We start from the raw sequence: 22730 nt of genomic DNA, 5'->3' as shown, positions 1-22730 counted from the left end.
AGACTGTTAAACAGCCATCACTAATATTGAGTGGCTGCTGCCAACATACTGACTCAAATCTCTAGCCACTTTAATAATGAAAATTATGTAATAAATGTATCACTAGCCACTTTAAACACTGCCACTTTATATAATGTTTATATACCCTACATTACTCATCTCATATGTATATACTGTACTCTATACCATCTACTGCATCTTGCCTATGCCGCTCAGTCATCACTCATTCATATATTGATGTACATATTCTTATTCATTCCTTTACACTTGTGTGTATAAGGTAGTTGTTGTGAAGTTTTTAGATTACTTGTTAGATATTACTGCATGGTCGGAACTAGAAGCACAAGCATTTCGCTACACTCGCATTAACATCTGCTAACCATATGTATGTGACAAATTAAAATTAGATTTGTTTTGACAAGTGGCATCAATAAGGGATCATAGCTTTCACCTGGATTCAACTGGTCAGTCTATGTCATGGAAAGAGCAGGTGTTCATAATGTTTTGTACACTCAGTGTATATATGAAAGGTTGTAATTTTTTGGGAGAGGGTACAAATCTTTGGAAAATAGTCAGATGATGTCAAATGTGAATGGAACGTTTGGAATGAGTGAAACTACTCTTCGTCTTATTCTGTCATGTTTGACAGTGTCCTGATTTTCAACATTACTGTGTACATGTGATTTGAACACAAGCATTTTCCTCCTAAAACTGTGGTTCATGTATTGCATGGGTACATAAGTAGGTGTATTGTTAGTGAGATAAGCCAGATGGCCTGGGTGTACTAGCATCTCTCCCATCCTCCCCCTCTCACCCATCCTCTCTCCCCCTCTCTTCCCCCTAACTCTCTCTTTACCCCTCATCCTCTCTCTCTTTCATCCTCTCTCTCCTCTCTCCCTCACCTCATCCCGTTTCTCACCCTCCCCCACCTCTCATCTTCCTCTCTCTCCTTCTCTCTCCCTCCCCCATCCTCCCATCCTCCCTCCCCCCACCCTCCCTCGCTTTCTCTCATCCTCTCTCAGTGACCTGAAGCAGGAGCTGGACAAGGAGGACAGTCGCTGCTCCCTGCTCTCCCGGCAACATCGCTACATCTGCTGCTGCTCTTCCTTCACCTTCCTGGTCAACTCCATGTGCCAGTGTCTGGACTGCCAGTACAACGTCTGTAAGACCTGCCACTTCTACAGCAAGAAAGACAAAGCCTGGGTCTGTTCCGCGTGCCAGAAGGGCAGGTTAGTGTGGAGGGGTGTGTTTCTGTCTGCAGGGGTGAGTGTGTTTCTCTGTGTGTGTGTGTGTCTGTGTGTGTGTGTGTGTGTGTGAGGGGGGGGGGGGGTTATCTATACTTGTGAGAACCAGAAGTCCCCACGAGTACTAAACAAACAAAAATGTGACATTTTGCTAGTCCCCACAGGATGAAATGCTATTTCTAGGTGGTTTAGGTATAAGGTTAGAATTAGTGTTCGGGTTAGAATTAGTGTTCGGGTTAGAATTAGTGTTCGGGTTAGAATTAGTGTTCGGGTTAGAATTAGTGTTCGGGTTAGAATTAGTGTTCGGGTTAGAATTAGTGTTCGGGTTAGAATTAGTGTTCGGGTTAGAATTAGTGTTCGGGTTAGAATTAGAAACATGACAGAGAAAACATTACAAATCAAATCACATTTTATTTGTCACATGCGCTGAATACAAAAGTTTAGACCTTACAGGGAAATGTTTACTTACAAGCCCAAACCAACAATGCAGTTTAAATAAATAAAAATACCACAAAAATAATAATAAGAGTAACAAATAAGAGTAACAAATAAGAGTAACAAATGATTGAAGAGCAGCTGTAAAATAACAATAGCGAGGCTATATACAGGGGGTACTGGTACAGAGTCAATGTGCGGGAGCCCCGGTTAGTCAAGGTAATTGAGGTAATATGTACATGTAGGTAGAGTTATTAAAGTGACTATGCATAGATAATAAACAGAGAGTAGCAACAGTGTAAAAGGGGGGGGCGGGGGGGGGGGGGGAATGCAAATAGTCTATGTAGCCATTTGATTATCTGTTCAGGAGTCTTATGGCTTGGGGGGGGTAGAAGCTGTTTAGAAGCCTCTTGGACCTAGACTTGGCACTCCGGTACCGCTTGCCGTTTGGCAGCAAAGAGAACAGTCTATGACTAGAGTGGCTGGAGTCTTTAACTATTTTTAGGGCCTTCCTCTGACACTGCCTGGTATAGAGGTCCTGGATGGCAGGAAGCTTGGCCCCAGTCATGTACTGGGCCGTACATCTGTAGTGCCTTGCGGTCGAAGGTCGAGCAGTTGCCATACCAGGCAGTGATGCAACCAGTCAGGATGCTCTCGATGGTACAGCTGTAGAACCTTTAGAGGATCTGAGGACCCATGCCAAATCTATTCAGTCTCCTGAGGGGGAATAGGTTTTGTCGTGCCCTCTTCACGACTGTCTTGGTATGTTTGGATCATGTTAGTTTGTCAACTAGACAGAAGAATTCATTCTAGCGATCGATTACATTATTCTGATGAGCAAGGGTTTATTTAGTCTTCTAGGGCAACATATAAAAGAGAAAGTTGACTAACAAATAGCCTACAATAATGTCTGAAATTATAAGCAGAAACTTATCCAAAAATCTGCTCCCCCTGTCAAAATATTGTCCTGCTGTCTTTGACTGTAACCTATAGCGCATTTTCTATATTTACAGGTTAGTGTTGGGGGCGGGCCTCAGATTTTCACTTTATCACATATAGTCGGGTGGTTGCGGATGGGTTATTAGCAATTGCAGGTAGGTGGGTGCGGGAGAACAAATAGCTGACCTGCGCACCACTAATGTTTGCAATCAGAAGAGTGAGGTCTCCCACAATAAGTTGGCAGAGGTTCAACAAGGTGAGATGAGGACGTGTGTGTGCCTTGCCTTCAGGGAAAGGGACCTCTTGACTCAGAGGATGTGGTAACACACACTCAAGACCGCCATACAAGCTACACATTGTTGGTGGAGTGCACAAAATAACTTACCTGGCGCAATGTAACCAATAGAATACTCCCAAAAGTACAAACACCACCCACTGTGGGTAATCGAAATCAAGCGCAACTAAAGTAACATTTTATAAGACGGTATGTCAACACTGGTCTGCTACATACACTATGTATAACTGGCATCTCAACAGTCCTCCTTTCTCTTTTCTCTCTGTTCTTTCTCTATTCTCTCTATTCTCACTGTTCTCTCTATTCTCACTGTTCTCTGTCTGTTCCCTCTGTTCTCTCTGTTCTCTGCCTGTTCTCTGTCTGTTCTCTCTGTTCTCTGTCTGTTCTCTGTCTGTTCTCACTGTTCTCTGTCTGTTCTCACTGTTCTCTGTCTGTTCTCACTGTTCTCTGTCTGTTCTCTCTGTTCTCTGTCTGTTCTCTCTGTTCTCTGTCTGTTCTCTGTCTGTTCTCACTGTTCTCTGTCTGTTCTCACTGTTCTCTGTCTGTTCTCTCTGTTCTCTGCCTGTTCTCTGTCTGTTCTCTCTGTTCCTTGTCTGTTCTCTGTCTGTTCTCTGTCTGTTCTCTCTGTTCTCTGCCTGTTCTCTGTCTGTTCTCTCTGTTCTCTGCCTGTTCTCTGTCTGTTCTCTCTGTTCCTTGTCTGTTCTCTGTCTGTTCTCTGTCTGTTCTCTCTGTTCTCTGCCTGTTCTCTGTCTGTTCTCTCTGTTCTCTGTCTGTTCTCTCTGTTCTCTGTCTGTTCTCTGTCTGTTCTCTGCCTGTTCTCTGTCTGTTCTCTCTGTTCTCTGTCTGTTCTCTCTGTTCTCTGTCTGTTCTCTGTCTGTTCTCTGCCTGTTCTCTGTCTGTTCTCTCTGTTCTCTGTCTGTTCTCTCTGTTCTCTGTCTGTTCTCTGTCTGTTCTCTGCCTGTTCTCTGTCTGTTCTCTCTGTTCTCTGCCTGTTCTCTGTCTGTTCTCTCTGTTCTCTGCCTGTTCTCTGCCTGTTCTCTGTCTGTTCTCTGTCTGTTCTCTCTGTTCTCTGTCTGTTCTCTGTCTGTTCTCTGCCTGTTCTCTGTCTGTTCTCTGCCTGTTCTCACTGTTCTCTCTCTGTTCTCTGTCTGTTCTCTGTCTGTTCTCTGCCTGTTCTCTGTCTGTTCTCTGCCTGTTCTCTGCCTGTTCTCACTGTTCTCTCTCTGTTCTCTGTCTGTTCTCTCTGTTCTCTGTCTGTTCTCTGCCTGTTCTCTGCCTGTTCTCACTGTTCTCTCTCTGTTCTCTGTCTGTTCTCTGCCTGTTCTCTGCCTGTTCTCACTGTTCTCTCTCTGTTCTCTGTCTGTTCTCTCTGTTCTCTGTCTGTTCTCTCTGTTCTCTGTCTGTTCTCTGTCTGTTCTCTGCCTGTTCTCTGTCTGTTCTCTCTGTTCTCTGCCTGTTCTCTGTCTGTTCTCTCTGTTCTCTGTCTGTTCTCTCTGTTCTCTGTCTGTTCTCTGTCTGTTCTCTGTCTGTTCTCTGCCTGTTCTCTGTCTGTTCTCTGCCTGTTCTCTGCCTGTTCTCACTGTTCTCTCTCTGTTCTCTGTCTGTTCTCTCTGTTCTCTGTCTGTTCTCTGTCTGTTCTCTCTGTTCTCTCTCTGTTCTCTGTCTGTTCTGTCTGTTCTCTGTCTGTTCTCTGTCTGTTCTCTGTCTGTTCTCTGTCTGTTCTCTGTCTGTTCTCTCTGTTCTCTGCCTGTTCTCTGTCTGTTCTCTGTCTGTTCTCTCTGTTCTCTGCCTGTTCTCTGTCTGTTCTCTGTCTGTTCTCTGTCTGTTCTCTCTGTTCTCTGTCTGTTCTCTGCCTGTTCTCACTGTTCTCTGTCTGTTCTCTGCCTGTTCTCACTGTTCTCTGCCTGTTCTCACTGTTCTCTGTCTGTTCTCTGCCTGTTCTCTGTCTGTTCTCTGCCTGTTCTCACTGTTCTCTGTCTGTTCTCTGCCTGTTCTCACTGTTCTCTGTCTGTTCTCTGCCTGTTCTCACTGTTCTCTGTCTGTTCTCTGTCTGTTCTCTGCCTGTTCTCTGTCTGTTCTCTGCCTGTTCTCACTGTTCTCTGTCTGTTCTCTGCCTGTTCTCACTGTTCTCTGCCTGTTCTCACTGTTCTCTGTCTGTTCTCTGCCTGTTCTCTGTCTGTTCTCTCTGTTCCTTGTCTGTTCTCTGCCTGTTCTCACTGTTCTCTGCCTGTTCTGCCTGTTCTCTGTCTGTTCTCTGCCTGTTCTCTGTCTGTTCTCTCTGTTCCTTGTCTGTTCTCTGTCTGTTCTCACTGTTCTCTCTGTTCTCTGTCTGTTCTCTGCCTGTTCTCTCTGTTCTCTCTGTTCTCTGTCTGTTCTCTGTCTGTTCTCACTGTTCTCTCTGTTCTCTGTCTGTTCTCTGCCTGTTCTCTCTGTTCTCTGTCTGTTCTCTGTCTGTTCTCTCTGTTCTCTGCCTGTTCTCTGTCTGTTCTCTCTGTTCTCTGCCTGTTCTCTGTCTGTTCTCTGCCTGTTCTCTGTCTGTTCTCTGCCTGTTCTCTGTCTGTTCTCTGTCTGTTCTCTGCCTGTTCTCTGTCTGTTCTCTGTCTGTTCTCACTGTTCTCTCTGTTCCTTGTCTGTTCTCTGTCTGTTCTCACTGTTCTCTGTCTGTTCTCTCTGTTCTCTGCCTGTTCTCTATCTGTTCTCTGTCTGTTCTCTGTCTGTTCTCTCTGTTCTCTGCCTGTTCTCTGTCTGTTCTCTGTCTGTTCTCTGCCTGTTCTCTGTCTGTTCTCTGCCTGTTCTCTGTCTGTTCTCTGTCTGTTCTCTGTCTGTTCTCACTGTTCTCTCTGTTCTCTGTCTGTTCTCTCTGTTCTCTGTCTGTTCTCTCTGTTCTCTGTCTGTTCTCTCTGTTCTCTGTCTGTTCTCTGTCTGTTCTCTCTATTCTCTCTGTTCTCTGTCTGTTCTCTCTGTTCTCTGTCTGTTCTCTGTCTGTTGTCTGTCTGTTGTCTGTCTGTTCTCTGTCTGTTCTCTGCCTGTTCTCTGCCTGTTCTCACTGTTCTCTCTCTGTTCTCTGTCTGTTCTCTCTATTCTCTCTGTTCTCTGTCTGTTCTCTCTGTTCTCTGTCTGTTGTCTGTCTGTTCTCTCTCTGTTCTCTGTCTGTTCTGTCTGTTCTCTGTCTGTTCTCTCTGTTCTCTCTCTGTTCTCTGTCTGTTCTCTCTGTTCTCTGTCTGTTCTCTGTCTGTTCTCTCTGTTCTCTGTCTGTTCTCTGTCTGTTCTCTGTCTGTTCTCTCTGTTCTCTCTGTTCTCTGTCTGTTCTCTGTCTGTGTGTATGTGTGTGTGTGTATTGTACTTTAGGGCCGTTCCACAGTGTGTATGCATACTGTATATGTATGGGTGTTTGAACATGTACTCTAGGTTCGGTAAGTATTGCGGTATTGGGCCTCTCATGTAGAGATCTAAAAAGTTGGACCCGTTCCGAAATTGACCTGGGGCTTTCCCACCCGGACAAATACATTTTTCAATATAGAGACCCGAGATCCGAACGGACCAGAGGACGACCAGTTCCGTATAGACATGGTCGGACCCGGGGGGGGGGGGGGGGCTACTTTATTTACCAGAGCTAATAACGCGCGAGGGAGAGGACGGCTAGCTGAATGTTGAAGGTTCTTGACCAGAGACAGAAGAGGAAGCAGGTAGTCGGGACGGTTTGCAGGAACGTATGGCGGATATTTGGAAATGGTGGAGAATAGTGCGGCCGACGTGGAGGAAATGGAGAAAAAGTTGTAGAAGCAACGTCTGTGCTGGAATGCCAACAATATGGGTGTCAGTTCTGATGATATGGATCAGGAGGATGAGGGTCAAGGATCTGAATGGTCGGCAGTGGAAAGACATAAGAGGAAGAGAGAGCATGATACTGAAAGCAGTAGAGTGTCTAGTACAGAAAGCATGAAGAGGGCCAAGGTAGGAAGCAAGACTAACAATGTGTCAGAGTGGAAAGTTGTGATGGTGTTTGGTGAGACCACAGGGCCTCATTTACACCCTATCCAATTAACCAATGCCATAGAGAAAGAGATAGTTGAAGTCAAACAAGCCCGGTTCATTGGAAATGGTAGATTGCTAATATTGTGTGGTAGGCAGGCAGGCTCAGCAAGGGAAGATTCTGCTAATGGAAAAGCATAATGGGAAGAAGATGAAAATCCATGTCTCTGGTGCTTATGCTAGATTGAGGGGAGTCATCAATGGGCTCCCAATATCTATGTCCATAGATGAGGCCAAAAGGTTGATCAGTAGGAAAGAGGGTCAAAGATGTGAAAGCTTATCAGTGCTGCTGAGGATTGAGAAGGTTTTGACTGGAAAAGTACCTACAGGACTGTCAAAGGAATTTAACAATTCCTATATGTGTTCATTAACCAATTCAATTAAAATCATTCTGTCTGTTTCTAGGAATTTGTAAGATCCCTATTTGCATGAAATAGACAGAGACCAGTCTATCAAAATTAGCCAATAGTATTCTTGGAGCACGCTGCTCATAGAACCATGTACAACAGCTTCTATTTCACATATGACGTCATAGGTTATAAAAGGTATCTCCTCCTCTCGACCAGGACAAAGCAGGTTCAAAAGTTCATTCCAACTTACTAGCGCACATACATGACACACAATATATCTGGATTATTTCCTGAAGTCTCACCATAGTTTATTACCACTTAGCAGACAGTTCCAGATACGGAAAAACCTGGAGGGGCTCTCGCTGTCTTATTTGATCGCCACAGAGTTATAGTTGAGTTGGTTCAAACATAGGTTAATGACCCTCTTTGCTTACTTTAGACACACACACACATTATAAATCAGATATAGTAAAACAGGGTAGAATTCAATTAGTTATAGTTATAGTTAAATGTATACATTGTTTAGCCATTGTTCATAAAATTCATAACAAGGACCCATTTAGTTTCAGTGTATGAGCATTTGTCCCATACCCATTATTACAGTGTTTTAAGATTGGAATTTTGATTACAACGTTGTTTTAACGGAATAGCCTAGAATGTATTTTCTTCCAGCTCAGATTTACTCAGGAGGCAATGGCATACAACGCAGCATAGCCTATAGGCCTAGTGTTTTATTTGAATGTATTTATTCGGGTTCACAGTGCAGACCGAACCGAGGTCCCCCTACCAAACAGCTCTAATGTACACTCTTAGAAAAAAGGGTTCCAAAGGGGTTATTTGGTTGTCCCCATAGGAGAACCCTTTGAAAAACCCTTTTTGGTTCCAGGTAGAATCCTTTTTGGTTTAAGGTAGAACTCTTTTGGGTTTCTTGTAGAACCCTCTGTTGAAAGGGTTTTACATGGAACCCAAAAGGGTTCTACCTGGAACCAAAAAGGGTTTTTCAAAGGGTTCTCCTATGGGGACAGCTGAATAACCGTTTAAGGTTCTAGACAGTACCTTTTTTCTCAGAGTGTATGCGTGTGTAGGTAGGAAGGCTACGTGAATGCATCAGATATGTGCTATTATTAGTGTATGTGCTTGACAACATTGTGCATGTGTAATAATGCCTTCTACCATATTCATAAAGCCTCCTAACATCCAGAACCTTCAGGGAGAGGACCGTCAGGGCTGTTTTGGCCAGGAGCTATTTGCAGTAGCAGGGGTCATCTCTCTGTCTCTCTGTCTCTCTCTCTCTCTCTCTCTCTCCCTGTCTCTCTCTCGCTCTCTCTCCCTGTCTCTCTGTCTCTCTCTCTGTCTGTCTCTCTCTGTCTCTCTCTCTCTCTCTCTCTTGCTGGACCTGATTTACCAGTTGAGAGGAGGATGCTCTACCATGTTTGACGTGCTAGAGCAGAATGTTGTTATTTCTAGGTAGTCATTTCCAAGCCTTTGCTTGTAATTCAAATGTTCATTATAGGTAATCAATAGAATAATCAATCTTAAGTATCACTAATGCATAAACTCCACTGGCTCTTTGAGATTCTAATTCTTGCAGAATTTTTTTGTAGAGGCTTAAGGCGTCCCTGCTGGTGTAAACTGTCATAACATGTACCTCTTACAGAGTCATAGCACACAGAGCCGTAGCACACAGAGCCGTAGCACACAGAGCCGTAGCACACAGAGCCGTAGCACACAGAGCCGATGCACACAGAGCCGTAGCACACAGAGCCGTAGCACACAGAGCCGTAGCACACAGAGCCGTAGCACACAGAGCCGTAGCACACAGAGCCATAGGCTAGTGACTCAATATACCACAAGAAGGAGAATGGTAGCATAGTTCTGCATAGCCAATTGGTAGCATTAAACAACAATGAATGTCAGCTCGAAGTTCAAAGTTAAGTCATCCAAAATGTGCTTTCTGGCAGTACAAAGAGGCTTGTGCTGGTGCCTGGTTAGGCCATAGGATTTGATTGAAGCATAGCGAGTGCGACTGACTGGCTTGGAACCCGGTGCATCTGTGTGTCACGACAATACTTTGTTAGTCCACTGAGCTAAAGCCTAGGCATTAGGGCCTTAAGCAAGGTTACTCATCACGTGAGTGTGCTGAAATCTGTCAAACTACCTCTGCAGAGCACACAGAGAGCCTGGGGAAGCAGGCTGGAGGCTGCTGATTGAGTCATGCCAGGCAGCATTAAGAATGGAGGAAGAGCTGCACTGTAGATAACAGACTGCTGTTGCTGCACTACTGTCTGGATTATAGTGCCTTCAGTCCTCCTCTGTGACCTGCAGGAGAGGGTGAGAGAGAGGAGGAGAGGAGAGAGGTGGAGGAAAGAGTGTGTGTGCATGGTGTGTGGACACAGCCAGTTAGCAATAGAGTCGCTAATTTGTTCTCAAATCTAGTTCATGTCCCTCAACCACCTTCCCTTTAAAAAGGACTATAGATTACGCTACTGTTCCCCAATCTGAACTATTTATACACTGGACCTGCACAGTACAGGGATAAGGCTGATAAGGCCTGACACAAGACCCAGTAAGGCAGTTATATAACAATAAATAACCACAGCATTGTGTGCATATCTTGAGGACCTGAATAGAGCTCAAAGAAGACTGAGAATCTATGACTAGGTACAGAAAATACCCCTGCTCAGGCAAACCCCTAATTCAACTGCAATTACTCTGAGGCTACAGTATCATTGTTTAATCAACCAATGTGTGCTCATGTTATGAGAGTATTTTTTCACTGTCATGCTCAAAATTCTTTCAACATTTATTGAGGTTTTTGAAGTGTTTCTGTGTGTTTGAATGCTCTGCATGTGCTCAGTGGGCACAAAACTGGAGAAAGAGATATGAAACAGATGATGTCCTACCTGAAGTTGTCCAATATGAAACACCCATTTTATTTTCCTCTTTCAACCTGTTTTGCTACATTGTGGCCTTCTGAACATGACCCATACCTGTCCTGTGTGAAGAGGGAAGCACATAGAGAAGAGCATCGGGAATGAGGGCAGCGTCTGTAGCGACAAATACTTTTTTCTGACATAGTGAATGTAGGGTTAGGTATTTAATGTCTTTTTTCTATATACCCTACCATCCCAACACAAACTGGAGTAGATTAAAGGACAACAATACTGATACCGCTACATACAGCTATTTTTGCTCACATTCGGGGTACCTGTAGTTAAATAATTATACAGTATATACTCTACATTCCTAATCTCCTCTTACTTCAAGTGCAAGTATTTAATGTCTTTATTGAAGGAGCAGATCGTTTTTTGTTGGTCTGTTTGGGCTGACCAATGTAGACATTTTCAAATACATGCATCTTAAAAGGTTTCTGTCACGAAATGTAGATCAGAAATCTTTTGGACATCAGGGCAATGTTGAGGAAATCCTATTTAAGATAGGACAGGATATTCATATGATAGGTAAGATATATAAAACCTCTATCCAACTGACAATCTCTTAGAAAAAAATATGAACTGTTGGAACCACGACTTAAAAATAACAGATTTTGGCACAAGATGGAGGGAATGTTAGAACATACACTGAGTGTACAAAACATTAAGAACACCTGCTCTTTCCATGACATAGACTGACCAGGTGAATCCGGGTGAAAGCTACGATCCCTTATGCCCCGACAAATTGAGGCTGGGGGGGGGGGGGGTGTTCCTAATGTTTTGTATACTCTGTGTAACTAACGCAATTACAGTTAACGATAAATATAAGCTTCATTTCTATTATACCCCCTTTCCCTTTTCAGAGTACAGCAAAGACCCTCACAGTGGCACTGAGGGTGGCAGAGGAGGCCATCGACGAGGCCATCTACAAGGCAGAGGGATACACCGACAATCGGGTAACATATTCTGCGGCGGTCAGTCTGTCTGTCACTCATATGACTCAGAGGTGATAGGGAGAGTCACTCATATGACTCAGAGGTGACAGGGAGAGTCACTCATATGACTCAGAGGTTACAGGGAGAGTCACTCATATGACTCAGAGGTTACAGGGAGAGTCACTCATATGACTCAGAGGTGACAGGGAGAGTCACTCATATGACTCAGAGGTGACAGGGAGAGTCACTCATATGACTCAGAGGTGACAGGGAGAGTCACTCATATGACTCAGAGGTGACAGGGAGAGTCACTCATATGACTCAGAGGTGACAGGGAGAGTCACTCATATGACTCAGAGGTGATAGGGAGAGTCACTCATATGACTCAGAGGTGATAGGGAGAGTCACTCATATGACTCAGAGGTTGAGTTGAGTTGAGTTTATTTTTATTTTTACAGGGACAGTGCACATTAATCAACATTTCAGTAAAAGTGCCGGTTTTAGCCAACCGGCTAATTTTCAACCGCAGTCCCTGGGCAGGTTATTAAAAACAATTACAATATAGACAATAGCAACATAGAACAAGCAAGACATAGCATACAGACAGAGCAACATAGGACAAGCAAGACGTAGCATACAGACAGAGCAGCATAAGACAAAAAGCAGCAAGACAAAATTCATAAAAGCAACAAAGTGTTTCCACACCTCACAAGCTACAGACAACAGACAACATGGAGTGGCAACACACAGCTAGGGACCATGTTCACAAATCTGATTGACCTTTAGCCATGTCTTCAAGCATTTTGTGAAAGTGTGATATGTGGTGCAGTTATGTGTGTCTGATGGCAGTGTATTCCAGACATGGGAAGCTCTCACAGAGAATGCAGATTTACTAAAGGTGCTTTTCCTTAGGGGAACTATACAGTCACCTCTCATGGCAGACCTTGTGGATCTGCTGCCATATGTCTGGGTTTTCTGTTTAACAAAAATATTGAGGGATATTGATGGCCACAACCATCGTACAGACAGTAAGTACCATTTAATTTAATTTCAATTAAATTAAACTCAACTCAACTCAATTCCATCCTAGATCATCCGGCGGAGGAAGAACCTGGTTGAGATGAAGCCAAACTGTGACCTGGACTGGCCCCCAGGCAACCAGAGTGGTGAAAAGCCTGTGGATTCAAGCTGCCCCAGCTCTCAGCCCCAGATCACCACATCAGTCCACGCCAAGGTAGAGTAAGGTGGTTCAGGGAACTACGCTTATGTGATTAGTAACCTTGCCTAGGCTACAGTTCAGAGGGCTAACACAGTATTGTGGTGCGCAGGTGGCTGAACTTCGATAGCCAGGCTTCTTCATGTTTGTTCAGAAAGCAGAGTGATAAACGAGACATGGTAACTCGAGACTATGGTTTGCCCAACATGAAGACTTGTGTTGAATGATGACCAGGCTTTAGCTTAGCAGGCTAACACGTTTAAAAGCCCAGTCTGTCACATAAGACCAGAACATAATACAGTATATGGAGTGTGACTTGGTTGGTTATCATTACCTCTCTTTACCCATATTTAAGTGTGTGTATTTACCTTGGCGGTCTCGCTCTGCCTCCCTTCTGGATGATAACGTTGTGATGCAGTGCTTCGGGGTTTCCCAGGACTCTCAGCAGGGGCTGAAGGAGGAGGGAGGAGCGGCAGGGTTGGCCAGCTGGAAGAGTATTGACCGCCTGGACAACTCCAGTAAGAGCCTGCTGGCCACTGCAATTTACTATTCACACACATCTTTACAAAATGTCTTTAGTACACACACCTTATGTAGTAAGTTTCAGAGTTACCTTTTGGTGATGTACTCTAGCTAGAGACTGGTGGCTAAAGGCTCCCTCCTTTGTGTGTGTGTGTGTGTGTGTGTGTGTGTGTGTGTGTGTGTGTGTGTGTGTGTGTGTGTGTGTGTGTGTGTGTGTGTGTGTGTGTGTGTGTGTGTGTGTGTGTGTGTGTGTGTGTGTGTGTGTGTGTGTGTTTACATGTCTGTGTGTGGTGAATTCCACACAATTCTGTGTGTGTGGTATCTGTCTACCCTGGTGTGTGTGAGGTGCGTCCTCAGTGCTGAAGAGCCCTGACGGGAACTGGATCGCCTTGCAGAGCACCCAGCTCTCTCGGCCCAGCCTGCTGACCAAGTGGAAGTCGCTGGTATTCAGTGTCCTGGAGTGGGAATTCGGTGTGATATCCGCCTGCAACGAAATGGGCTCTTACAACGCCGAGGGGGCCTGGGATGCTGCCCTGCTGGAGATACGCAGGAAGATGACCTCCAGCGCCAACAACAACCAGGGGTCAGAGGCTCCAGACGCCCAGGCCTCTGCTGGCCAGCAACCCAGCATCCCATTACCCTCGCTGGGCCACCACGCCAGCACGAACACCCTCAACTTTGAGTCTGAGGTAGGAGAAGGTCAGGTTGGGGGTCAAGGGTCGAAGCTCCAGAAGCTTCATCTCGCCTCCCTGAAGAGAGAAAGAGATCGGGAGGAAGAGAGGTTATGGCATATGGAGGTGGAGATGGAGGGAGGAAGAGAGGTTATGGCATATGGAGGTGGAGATGGAGGGAGGAAGAGAGGTTATGGCATATGGAGGTGGAGATGGAGGGAGGAAGAGAGGTTATGGCATATGGAGGTGGAGGGAGGAAGAGTGGAGGAGAATAAAGAGGAGAAGAAGACAAAGGAGAGGGAGGGATTTGGAGGAGGAGAGTCAACACTTATCAATCTGGCTAGTCAGTTCAGAGGCACAGAGTTCTCATCCACTGAAGATGAGTTAGACAGAATGTGTAGGGGGTGGAGGAATGGGAGGAAGAGAGGATGGAGGAGAGAGCTGAAGAGAGGGAGGGAGAAGGAGGAGAGGAGCTGACCATCAAGATGCATATGCTGGCTAGCCAATTCACACAGTTGTCATCAACAGAGGACGAGCTTGACCAAGTGGGTCTCAGCGATGGAGAGATGGAGGAGAAGAGAGAAAGAGAGAGGGAGGGAGAGAAGGAAGAGCTGACATCCAAACTGTGTAGACTGGCTAGACAAGTCGATGCCACACAGTTTTCATCCACAGAGGATGATCTGGATAGAGCGGGTTTTGATGGTGGAGAGATGGAGAAAGAGAGGGAGGAGAGAGAAGGAGGAGAAGAGAGGTAAGAGATAGTTGCGGAGGCTCTGTGGGAGATGAAGGGGGAGGAACTGATCTCCAAGTTGAGAGACCTGGCCAGTCTTGTTAGCGCCTCACAATTCTCGTCTAACGAGGAGGAGAGAGCAGAGAGGAATGTAGGAGACATAATTAAGTTATCAGAGAGAGTGACAGAGTTGGTCGGAGAGAGATGTGGAGAAATGGGGGGAAAGTGGCATGGAGAAAGACGGGGAGAGATGGAGGGAGAGAGGAGGAGGGGACAGGTGGAGAAGGAGAAGCCCTGGCACCTGGGAGTGATGATGGTGGTGGAGGGGAGGATGATGAACGAGAAGAGGCGCGATAGAATCACCGAACTAGACGTGAGACTGTTTGACTTTGAGGATGAGAGTGAGAAAGAGGTAGAGCTGCAACACGAAGACACAGACACAAAAGTAGAGAAAGAGGAAGAGAAAGAGGGAAACGACGGTACAGAGGATGATGGAGATGATGTTTGAAGGAGGGAAGGAAGGAAAGAGGCTAGGGGAAGCAGAGATAAAGGTGGAAGGTGGGGTGGGAGGACAAGAGCGAGAAAGAACAGATAGTGTGGACATTGTGGAAGAAGGTGTTATGTGATAACATCACTTGCAGCCTAGTGAACACACTGGGTGGAATGGAGGTAGAGATGGATGGAGAAATGGTGATGGACCTAGAATGAGAAGAGAGAGGAGAGGAAAATAATAGAGAAAAATAGTTAAAGGAAGAGGTAGATTAATATCTAATGAATAAAATGCTAATGCTAGAACAGCTATCAGGCAGGTTTGGCACTTTGCATAAGACAGGAGTCAAACCTGGAGAAAGGGTTTCCCCTGTGTTCAGGAGGAGATACTGAATGTAAGAAACAAAGGACCTAGCTTTACCTCTAGAGATAGAGTATGTGGCTATGTATTTCTTCTGACATTTCTAACCTGAAAGCAACTAACAGCTGTAACACTATGTGCTTGCTACTCTAGACCCTTTTACTTTCCCTAACTTGTCTTTTCCTTTCTCTTCCCCTGTCCTTCCTTGTTCCATTGCTTCATGTTAGGATAGTCCTAATGACAAGGGCCTAGAAAACACACTCCAGTTCATTTCTGCTTTGCTACAGCAGGTGACATCACAAACTGTGTGTGTGTGTGTGTGTGTGTGTGTGTGTGTGTGTGTGTGTGTGTGTGTGTGTGTGTGTGTGTGTGTGTGTGTGTGTGTGTGTGTGTGTGTGTGTGTGTGTGTGTGTGTGTGTGTGTGTGTGTGTGTGTGTGTGTGTGTGTGTGTGTGTGTAGAGGTACTCGGAGGTGTCACTGCACAGTATCACCACTGAGGTGCTGAAGGTGTTAAACGCAACAGAAGACCGACTCCAGGGGGTGGAGAGGGATGACTGCATCCCCTCACTGTCCCCCAACACTGACACAAAGAGGCTGGACAAACAACTCAGCAGACTGGAGGATAATGTCTGTCTGTCTGTCTGTCTGTCTGTTCGTTCATTCAACATACAACGCATTCGGAAAGTATTCAGACCCCCCAGCTTTATTCTAAAATGGATTAAATAGTTTTCCCCCTCATCAATCTAGTACACACAATGTCCCATAATGACACACCAAAAACAAGTTGTTGTTTAAAAAAATATATAAAATATACACAACTGAAGAAAAAAAAAATCGGACCCTTTACTCAGTACTTTGTTGAAGCACCGTTGGCGGTGATTACAGCCTTGAGTCTTCTTGGGTATGATGCTACCAGCTTGGCACATCTGTATTTGGGGAGTTTCTCCCATTTTTCTCTGCAGATCCTCTCAAGCTCTGTCAGGTTGGATGGGGTGAGCGTCGCTGCACAACTATTTTCATGTCTCTCCAGAGATGTTCGATCAGGTTCAAGTCGGGGCTCTAGCTGGGCCACTCAAAGACATTCAGAGACTTGTCCCAAAGCCACTCCTGCATTGTCTTGGCTGTGTGCTTAGGGTCTTTGTCCTGTTGTAAGGGGAACCGTTGCCCCAGTCTGAGGTCCTGAGGAAGGTTCTCTCATCTCCACAGAGGAACTCTGGAGCTCTGTTAGAGTGATCATTTGGGTTCTTTGTCACCTCCCTGACCAAGGCCCTTCTCCCCCGATTGCTCAGTTTGGCCGGGTGGCCAGCTCTAAGAAGAGTATTGGTGATTCCAAACAAGAATGATGGAGGCTGGGGTCTCCCGAGTGGCGCAGTGGTCCAAGGCACTGCAGCGCAGTACTAGAGGCGTCACTACAGAGCGGGGTTCGATCCCGTGCTGTATCACAACAGGATTGTGTCGAAGCACAGATCTTGGGAAGGGTACCAAAACATTTTTTTGCAGCATTTAAAGGTGGTTATAAAAAACACATAAATAAATGATGGAGGCCATTGTGTTCTTCGGGACCTTCAATGCTGCAAAACATTTTTTTCGTACACTTTGCAGATCTGTGTCAACGGACAATTTCTTCAACCTCATGGCTTGGTTTTTGCTCTGATATGCATTGTCAACTGTGGGACCTTAAAGAGACAGGTGTGTGCCTTTCCAAATTGTGTTCAATCAATTGAATTTACCACAGGTGGACTCCAATCAAGTTGTAGAAACGGTTTGTATTCTTATGTAAATAACGTATTTCTGGTTTTTAAAACCTGTCTCCACTTTGTCATTATGGGGTATTGTGTGTAGATTGATGAGGGAAAAAAAAATTAAACCATTTTAGAATAAGGCCGTATCGTAACAAAATGTGGAAAAAGTCAAGGGGTCTGAATACTTTCCGAATGCACTGTATCTTACGTTCATTGTGGGTTTAAGAATGGTGTGTGATGCTAACCTTTGTTCATGTTATACAACTGAAATGACCACAGTCTGTCTGTGCAAACTGAACTGTGCCCACCAGGTGTACGTGGTGGCGGGCACAGCTTACGGTTTGGAGGCGGAGCTTGGCGACCTGGAGGACTGTGCCCGGGCCATCGGCGGTGCCACCTCAGACCTGGAGCTGTCCTACCTGGAGGAGCAGGTGGCAACGGCTTCCGCCCAGGTGCAGCAGTCTGACCTCCAGGTTTGTGTCCAAGTCTGGATTTCCTCTGTGTCTCATACGGCGCATTCAGATAGTATTCACAACATTTTGTTGTGTTACAGCCGGAATTTAAAATGGATCATATTGAGATTGGCCTGGCCTAAACAAAATACCCCATAATGTCAAATTGGAATGTATTATTTACTCAAAGCCAGTGGTGTGTCATTAGTAAAGATTGAGGACAGTAAAGGGCCTAAACAGCTGCCCTGGGGAATTCCTGATTCTACCTGGATTATGTTGGAGGGGCAGAGGATGTTCTGTTAGACAGGCAACTCTTTATCCACAATATAGCAGGGGGTGTAAAACCATAACACATCAGTTTTTCCAGCAGCAGACTATGATCGATTATGTCAAATGCCGCACTGAAGTCTAACAAACCAGCCCCCACAATCTTTGTATCATCAATTTCTCTGCCAATCATCAGTCATTTGTGTAAGTGCCGTGCTTGTGGAATGTCCTTCCCTATAAAGCGTGCTGAAAGTCGGTTGTCAATTTGTTTACTGTAAAATAGCATTGTATCTGGTCAAACACCATTCTTTCCAGAAGTTTACTAAAGGTTGGTAACAGGCTGATTGGTCGGGTATATGAGCTAGGAAAGGGGGATTTACTATTCTTGGGTAGCGGAATGACTTTTGCCTCCCTCCAGGCCTGAGGGCACACACACTTTCTAAAAGGTTTAAATTGAGGAAATGGCAAATAGGAGTGGCAATATCATCTGCTATTATCCTCAGTCATTTTCCATCCAGGTTGTCAGACCTCGTGGCTTGTCATTGTTGATAGACAACAATAATTGTTTCACCTCTTCCACACTCACTTTATGGAATTCAAAAGGTCAATGCTTGTTTTTCATAATTTGGTCAGATATACTGGGATGTGTAGTGTCAGCGTTTGTTGCTGTCATGTCATGCCTAAGTTTGCTAATCTTGCCAATAAAAAATAATTTTAATAGTTGGCAGTATCAGATGAATGAGGCATCTGATTCAATTAATGATTCAATGAATTCAATAAATGATGGAGCTGAGTTTGCCTTTTTTCAAAAAGTAATTTAAGGTGCTCTAAAGCGTTTTACTATAATTTATTATATCATTTATTTGTGTTTCATAGTATATTTTTTTTCCCTTTTAATTTACTTTAGTCACATGATTTCTCAATTTGCTGTACGTTTGACAATCGGTTGTGCAGCTAGACTTATTTGCCATTCCTTTTTCCTCATCCCTCTCAACCATACCATTTCTTAAAATTCCTCATCAATCCAGTGGGATTTAACAATTTTTACAGTCATTTTTTTAATGGGTGCATGCTTATTAGTAACTGGAATAAGCAATTTCAGACCAGCAAATATTATTTACATCCTCAACATAAGAATCACTAAAAACGTGTTGTATGACCTCTTATACACTATATTAGGCCCTGCCTTTGGAACTTAGATATGGCTACTATATTGTGATCACTACATCCTATGGAATTGGATACTGCTTTAAGGCTATTATCTGCAGCATTAGTAAAGATTTGAGCAATACATGTTGATGATTTATTTCCTGTGCTGTTTGTAACTACCCTGGTAGGTTGACTGACAACCTGATCCAGGTTGCAGGCACTTGTTACAGTTTGAAGTTTTTTCCTGAGTGGGCAGCTTGATGAAAGCCAGTCAATATTTAAATCACCCAGAAAATATACTTCTCTGTTGATATCATACACATTATCAAGCATTTCACACATATTATCCAGTTCCTTATCAACAAGAAGACAGTGAATGTTCCTAAATGGCCAAGGACAGTTTTGATGTAAATCTACTTGAAAATTGATGGCAAGACCTGAAAATGGTTGTCTAGCAATGATCAGATTTGAAAAAAGTGTTAAACAAATGAAAATATATTTTATATTTGAGATTATTCAAACTCTTGATTAACACTTTTAATGGTGGTTACTACAGTACAATATGTGCCATATGTGTTATTTCATAGTTTTGGTGTCTTCACTACTAATTTACAATGTTGAATATAGTCAAAATAAAGACAAACCCTTGAATGAGTAGGTGTGTCCAAACTTTTGACTGGTACTGTACATCATAACAACTGTAGCAGTGAATAAATAAATGTCCATTGGGGTGGAGGCAGAGTAAAGCCTGTTGGGGGGGCAACACTTACTATAGTCATTTTGTATTTTTTTATTTTAATAACTTCTTGCGATGGGAAAATGTTAGATTTTTATTGTACATGTGCTCTTAATGACAGATTGTAAAAATGAGGTGAAATCGATATACTGTATATCTTTTTTTTCTTTCCCACCATAACAATTTAAATTATATTACTGCTAAAGTTTTGGGTTGGTTTCCCCCAAAAATGTATCTCCATTGATAAATACATAAAGAGCAATTTAAGAATCCTCTGAAGGGCCAAACTACGTCATATGCCGAATTAGGAACCACTTTGGCCACCCTGCAAACTACATGTCACAGCCATGCATTTCTGGAATTGTCCGTATTATATGTGTGTACAGTACATGTATTTGAAATACATTTTACATAAAGTTAAATATATTGAAATGTGTTTATTTTTTCGTATAAGAGTGCAAGACTTTTGACCTGAGCCCATTGTGGCATTTCAGAATCAGTCTTTTGCTTTGAATTTTTTTAACCTGGGATTGTCACGCCCTGACCTTTTTATGTCTCTATTTTGGTTTGGTCAGGGTGTGATTTGGGGTGGGCATTCTATGTTCTTTTTTCTATGTTTTGTATTTCTTTGTTTTGGCCGGGTATGGCTCTCAATCAGGGACAGCTGTCTATCGTTGTCTCTGATTGGGAACCATACTTAGGTAGCTTTTTCCCACCTATGTTTTGTGGGTAGTTGTTTTCTGTTTAGTGTTCTGCACCTGACAGGACTGTTTCGGTTTCGTTTAGTCACTTTGTTCTAGTGTTCAGTTTTAATAAAAGTCATGAACACTTACCACGCTGCGCTTTGGTCCGATTCTTCCTCATCAGACGACGATGACCGTTACAGGGATTTTACTTTGGGTATGGTGAAATTAGAATTAGAAAATTGTATGTGTTTGAATGTTGGTGATTGCCATATAATGAAAAATATAAAATACAATGTTTGAAAGAGAATTAGAAAGGGGTCTTTATGATTGACATAAAAACATTCAATTGTGCTTCTTAAGTCCTTTTTAAGTTTATCTGAGTCAGATAATATGAATATTTCTACTTTGTTGTAGGTGTCGGAAATCGCAGACAGGATCGCAGCTCTGAAGATCGCAGGTCTCAATGTGGTCCCACAGAACCGCTTCTTTAAGCTCCAAGAACAGCCTAAGGTACTGGACCGGACCAAGCCACGTAGGACTAAGACCAGGAGGTTTTCCTGGTCAGCAGTGTGGGGTCAGGAAAAACTCCTGGTCCCCACTTGTCACTCACTACCAGCGTTTAACAAACACATACCTTGTGATTTTCTAACAAACTAATTAAGTGTCACATGACTCTCTGCAGCCACAAACATTGGACTCTTCACGGCAAACGAGGAGGCGGCTACCTGCTCCACCCTTGAAGGGTTAGATATACATATGTCATATATGCCATATATAGGTAACTGCCAAAATAAAGGAAACACCCACATAAAGTGTCTTAGTATGTCGTTGGGCCACCACGAACCAGAACAGCTTCAGTGCACCTTGGCATAGATTCTACAAGTGTCTGGAACTCTATTGTTGGGATACGACCACCATTCTTCCATGAGAAATTCCATTATTTGGTGTTTTGTTGATGGTGGTGGAAACCGCTGTCACGGCCCGCTCCAGAATCTCACATATGTGTTCAATTGGGTTGAGATCTGGTGACTGAGATGACCATGGGATATGGCTTACATGCTCATCAAACTATTCAGTGACCACTCGTGCCTTGTGGCTGCATTGTCATCCTATGGGGGCATAGCCATGATAGCCAAATAATGGCCTGCCCAGCATTTTTATACATGACCCTAAACATGATAGGATATTAATAGCTTAATTAACTCAGGAACCACAGCTGTGTGGAAGAAACTGCTTTCAATATACTTTGTATCCCTCATTCAAGTTTTTCCATTATTTTGGCAAGATAGTCACACATTTACTAGAATCACATTAGTTATTGTATTCAATAGAGTGTGTGGTCTCATGTTGTTCTGTATTTTGACCCACATGCCTTATCTCTTCTCAGATAAAGAAACCTAACTGACTGGGCATGTTGACCACTGCCATGACCCCTTGACTCCCCCCACACCAGTGCCTTGAGCCCCTTGTCCACGGTATCATCAGTGTCCAGTAAGAGGGTTGCTACCCTGCCACCAAGACACTACAGAGTACAGACTAACAGTTTTACCACTACTTCTGGCACTGTGGATAAAGACGAGTTGTACATTTCTTAATAATGAGATATAGTAGCTACATACTTTATGTAAATTTGATGTAAAAACAAAGAATGGATTAAGTTAAGAAACAAAGCAGTTTTGATAGAATCTTTTTCTTAAATATGCTGTTGAGTGAAATGTCAATCATCTCTTTGTTATTGGACCTTCCAACCAATCGGTGACCAGAGCCATGTTTATATAGCTGAATGAGAATGTTGTTATGACGATGGAGATGTAACTCTAACAGATGTGTGGCCATTGTCTGAAAGGCAAGATATGATTTATACTACTGCTTGTTTTAACATGTTTTTAACAGTTAACCTATTTGATAAATATTTATAAAAGACACTGGTCTATCATTGGTGTGGGAACAATCATTACATAAAATAGACAGTTATTGAAGTGCGTGCAAAATAACATTCCTAATTTCAATAAAACAATCAGCAGTGATTTCTTATACTGTATTAATTATCTGTTGAATATTGGTCATACAGAATATTAAACTTTCAGGTAGACAGAAAGTCTCATATGGTTGTTAGTTCTTTGGAACCTTGTGCATCTGATGTATGAATTTACATTGTAAATTATATACAATAAAATAATAATGGTATTACTTTTGGCTTATCATTGTGCTCCTACAGATAGATGTTTCACTGTGTAGGCTACCTGTAGATGTCCTCCGCTATAACAATTGTATGAACAAAGTCATGAACTAAAGCCTTGAAGTAATCAATCTTGAGATTCATCCACACACAGAGCTTGCCTAACCTTACAGTTTAAGGAGTTGGAAAAATAAAGTTTGTTTGGGTTTTTGAGCCGAGGAAGTGGCACCAGTGTCTGACATTCCTCCTGTCCTGATGGAGCCTGGGACCTGAACACAGGAGGAAGATCTCAATTGCATACTCCTCGCGTCCTCTTTCCCACCCCTCCAATGGGTTTTTGAGAAGGAGATGAGGAAAGAGGACACGA

The 22730-nt window shown here is 43.6% G+C and overlaps 1 protein-coding gene across 3 annotated transcripts; it reads left to right on the top strand.

Moving 5' to 3' along the window:
• The first annotated feature begins 999 nt into the window (after window positions 1–999).
• LOC109872324 (rab effector MyRIP) lies at window positions 1000–22374 on the top strand. Of its 3 annotated transcripts, XM_031806603.1 has the most exons (10): window positions 1002–1229; window positions 11092–11184; window positions 12254–12397; window positions 12798–12897; window positions 13259–13590; window positions 15612–15779; window positions 17206–17367; window positions 20599–20694; window positions 20867–20927; window positions 21572–22374. In XM_031806603.1, the coding sequence occupies exons 3-10, from the start codon at window positions 12284–12286 to the stop codon at window positions 21583–21585; spliced, it is 1047 nt and encodes a 348-aa protein (XP_031662463.1). In that variant the 5' UTR covers window positions 1002–1229; window positions 11092–11184; window positions 12254–12283; the 3' UTR covers window positions 21586–22374. The 3 variants fall into 3 exon arrangements, 2 of the variants coding, with proteins under 2 accessions (XP_031662464.1, XP_031662463.1); XM_031806604.1 differs by lacking the exon at window positions 20867–20927 and having other exon boundaries at window positions 1000–1229; XR_002252440.2 differs by lacking the exons at window positions 1002–1229; window positions 11092–11184; window positions 12254–12397; ... (2 more) ...; window positions 15612–15779; window positions 17206–17367 and adding an exon at window positions 20224–20398.
• Window positions 22375–22730: the final 356 nt, after the last annotated feature.

Source organism: Oncorhynchus kisutch, linkage group LG27 (assembly GCF_002021735.2).
Source record: "Oncorhynchus kisutch isolate 150728-3 linkage group LG27, Okis_V2, whole genome shotgun sequence".
NCBI lineage: Eukaryota > Metazoa > Chordata > Actinopteri > Salmoniformes > Salmonidae > Oncorhynchus > Oncorhynchus kisutch.
The sequence above is the reverse complement of the archived record's forward strand: the minus strand, read 5'-3'. Positions and strand labels throughout refer to the sequence as shown.

What these genes read in the sequence shown, in the direction of transcription:
- LOC109872324 (XM_031806603.1), top strand. Translation starts at nt 12,284, where the DNA reads ATGAAGCCAAACTGTGACCTGGACTGGCCCCCAGGCAACCAGAGTGGT. An exon ending in TCAGCAGACTGGAGGATAAT is followed by an intron (nt 15,780 to 17,205) that starts GTCTGTCTGTCT and finishes TGTGCCCACCAG; the next exon opens with GTGTACGTGGTGGCGGGCAC. An exon ending in AGCTCCAAGAACAGCCTAAG is followed by an intron (nt 20,695 to 20,866) that starts GTACTGGACCGG and finishes GACTCTCTGCAG; the next exon opens with CCACAAACATTGGACTCTTC.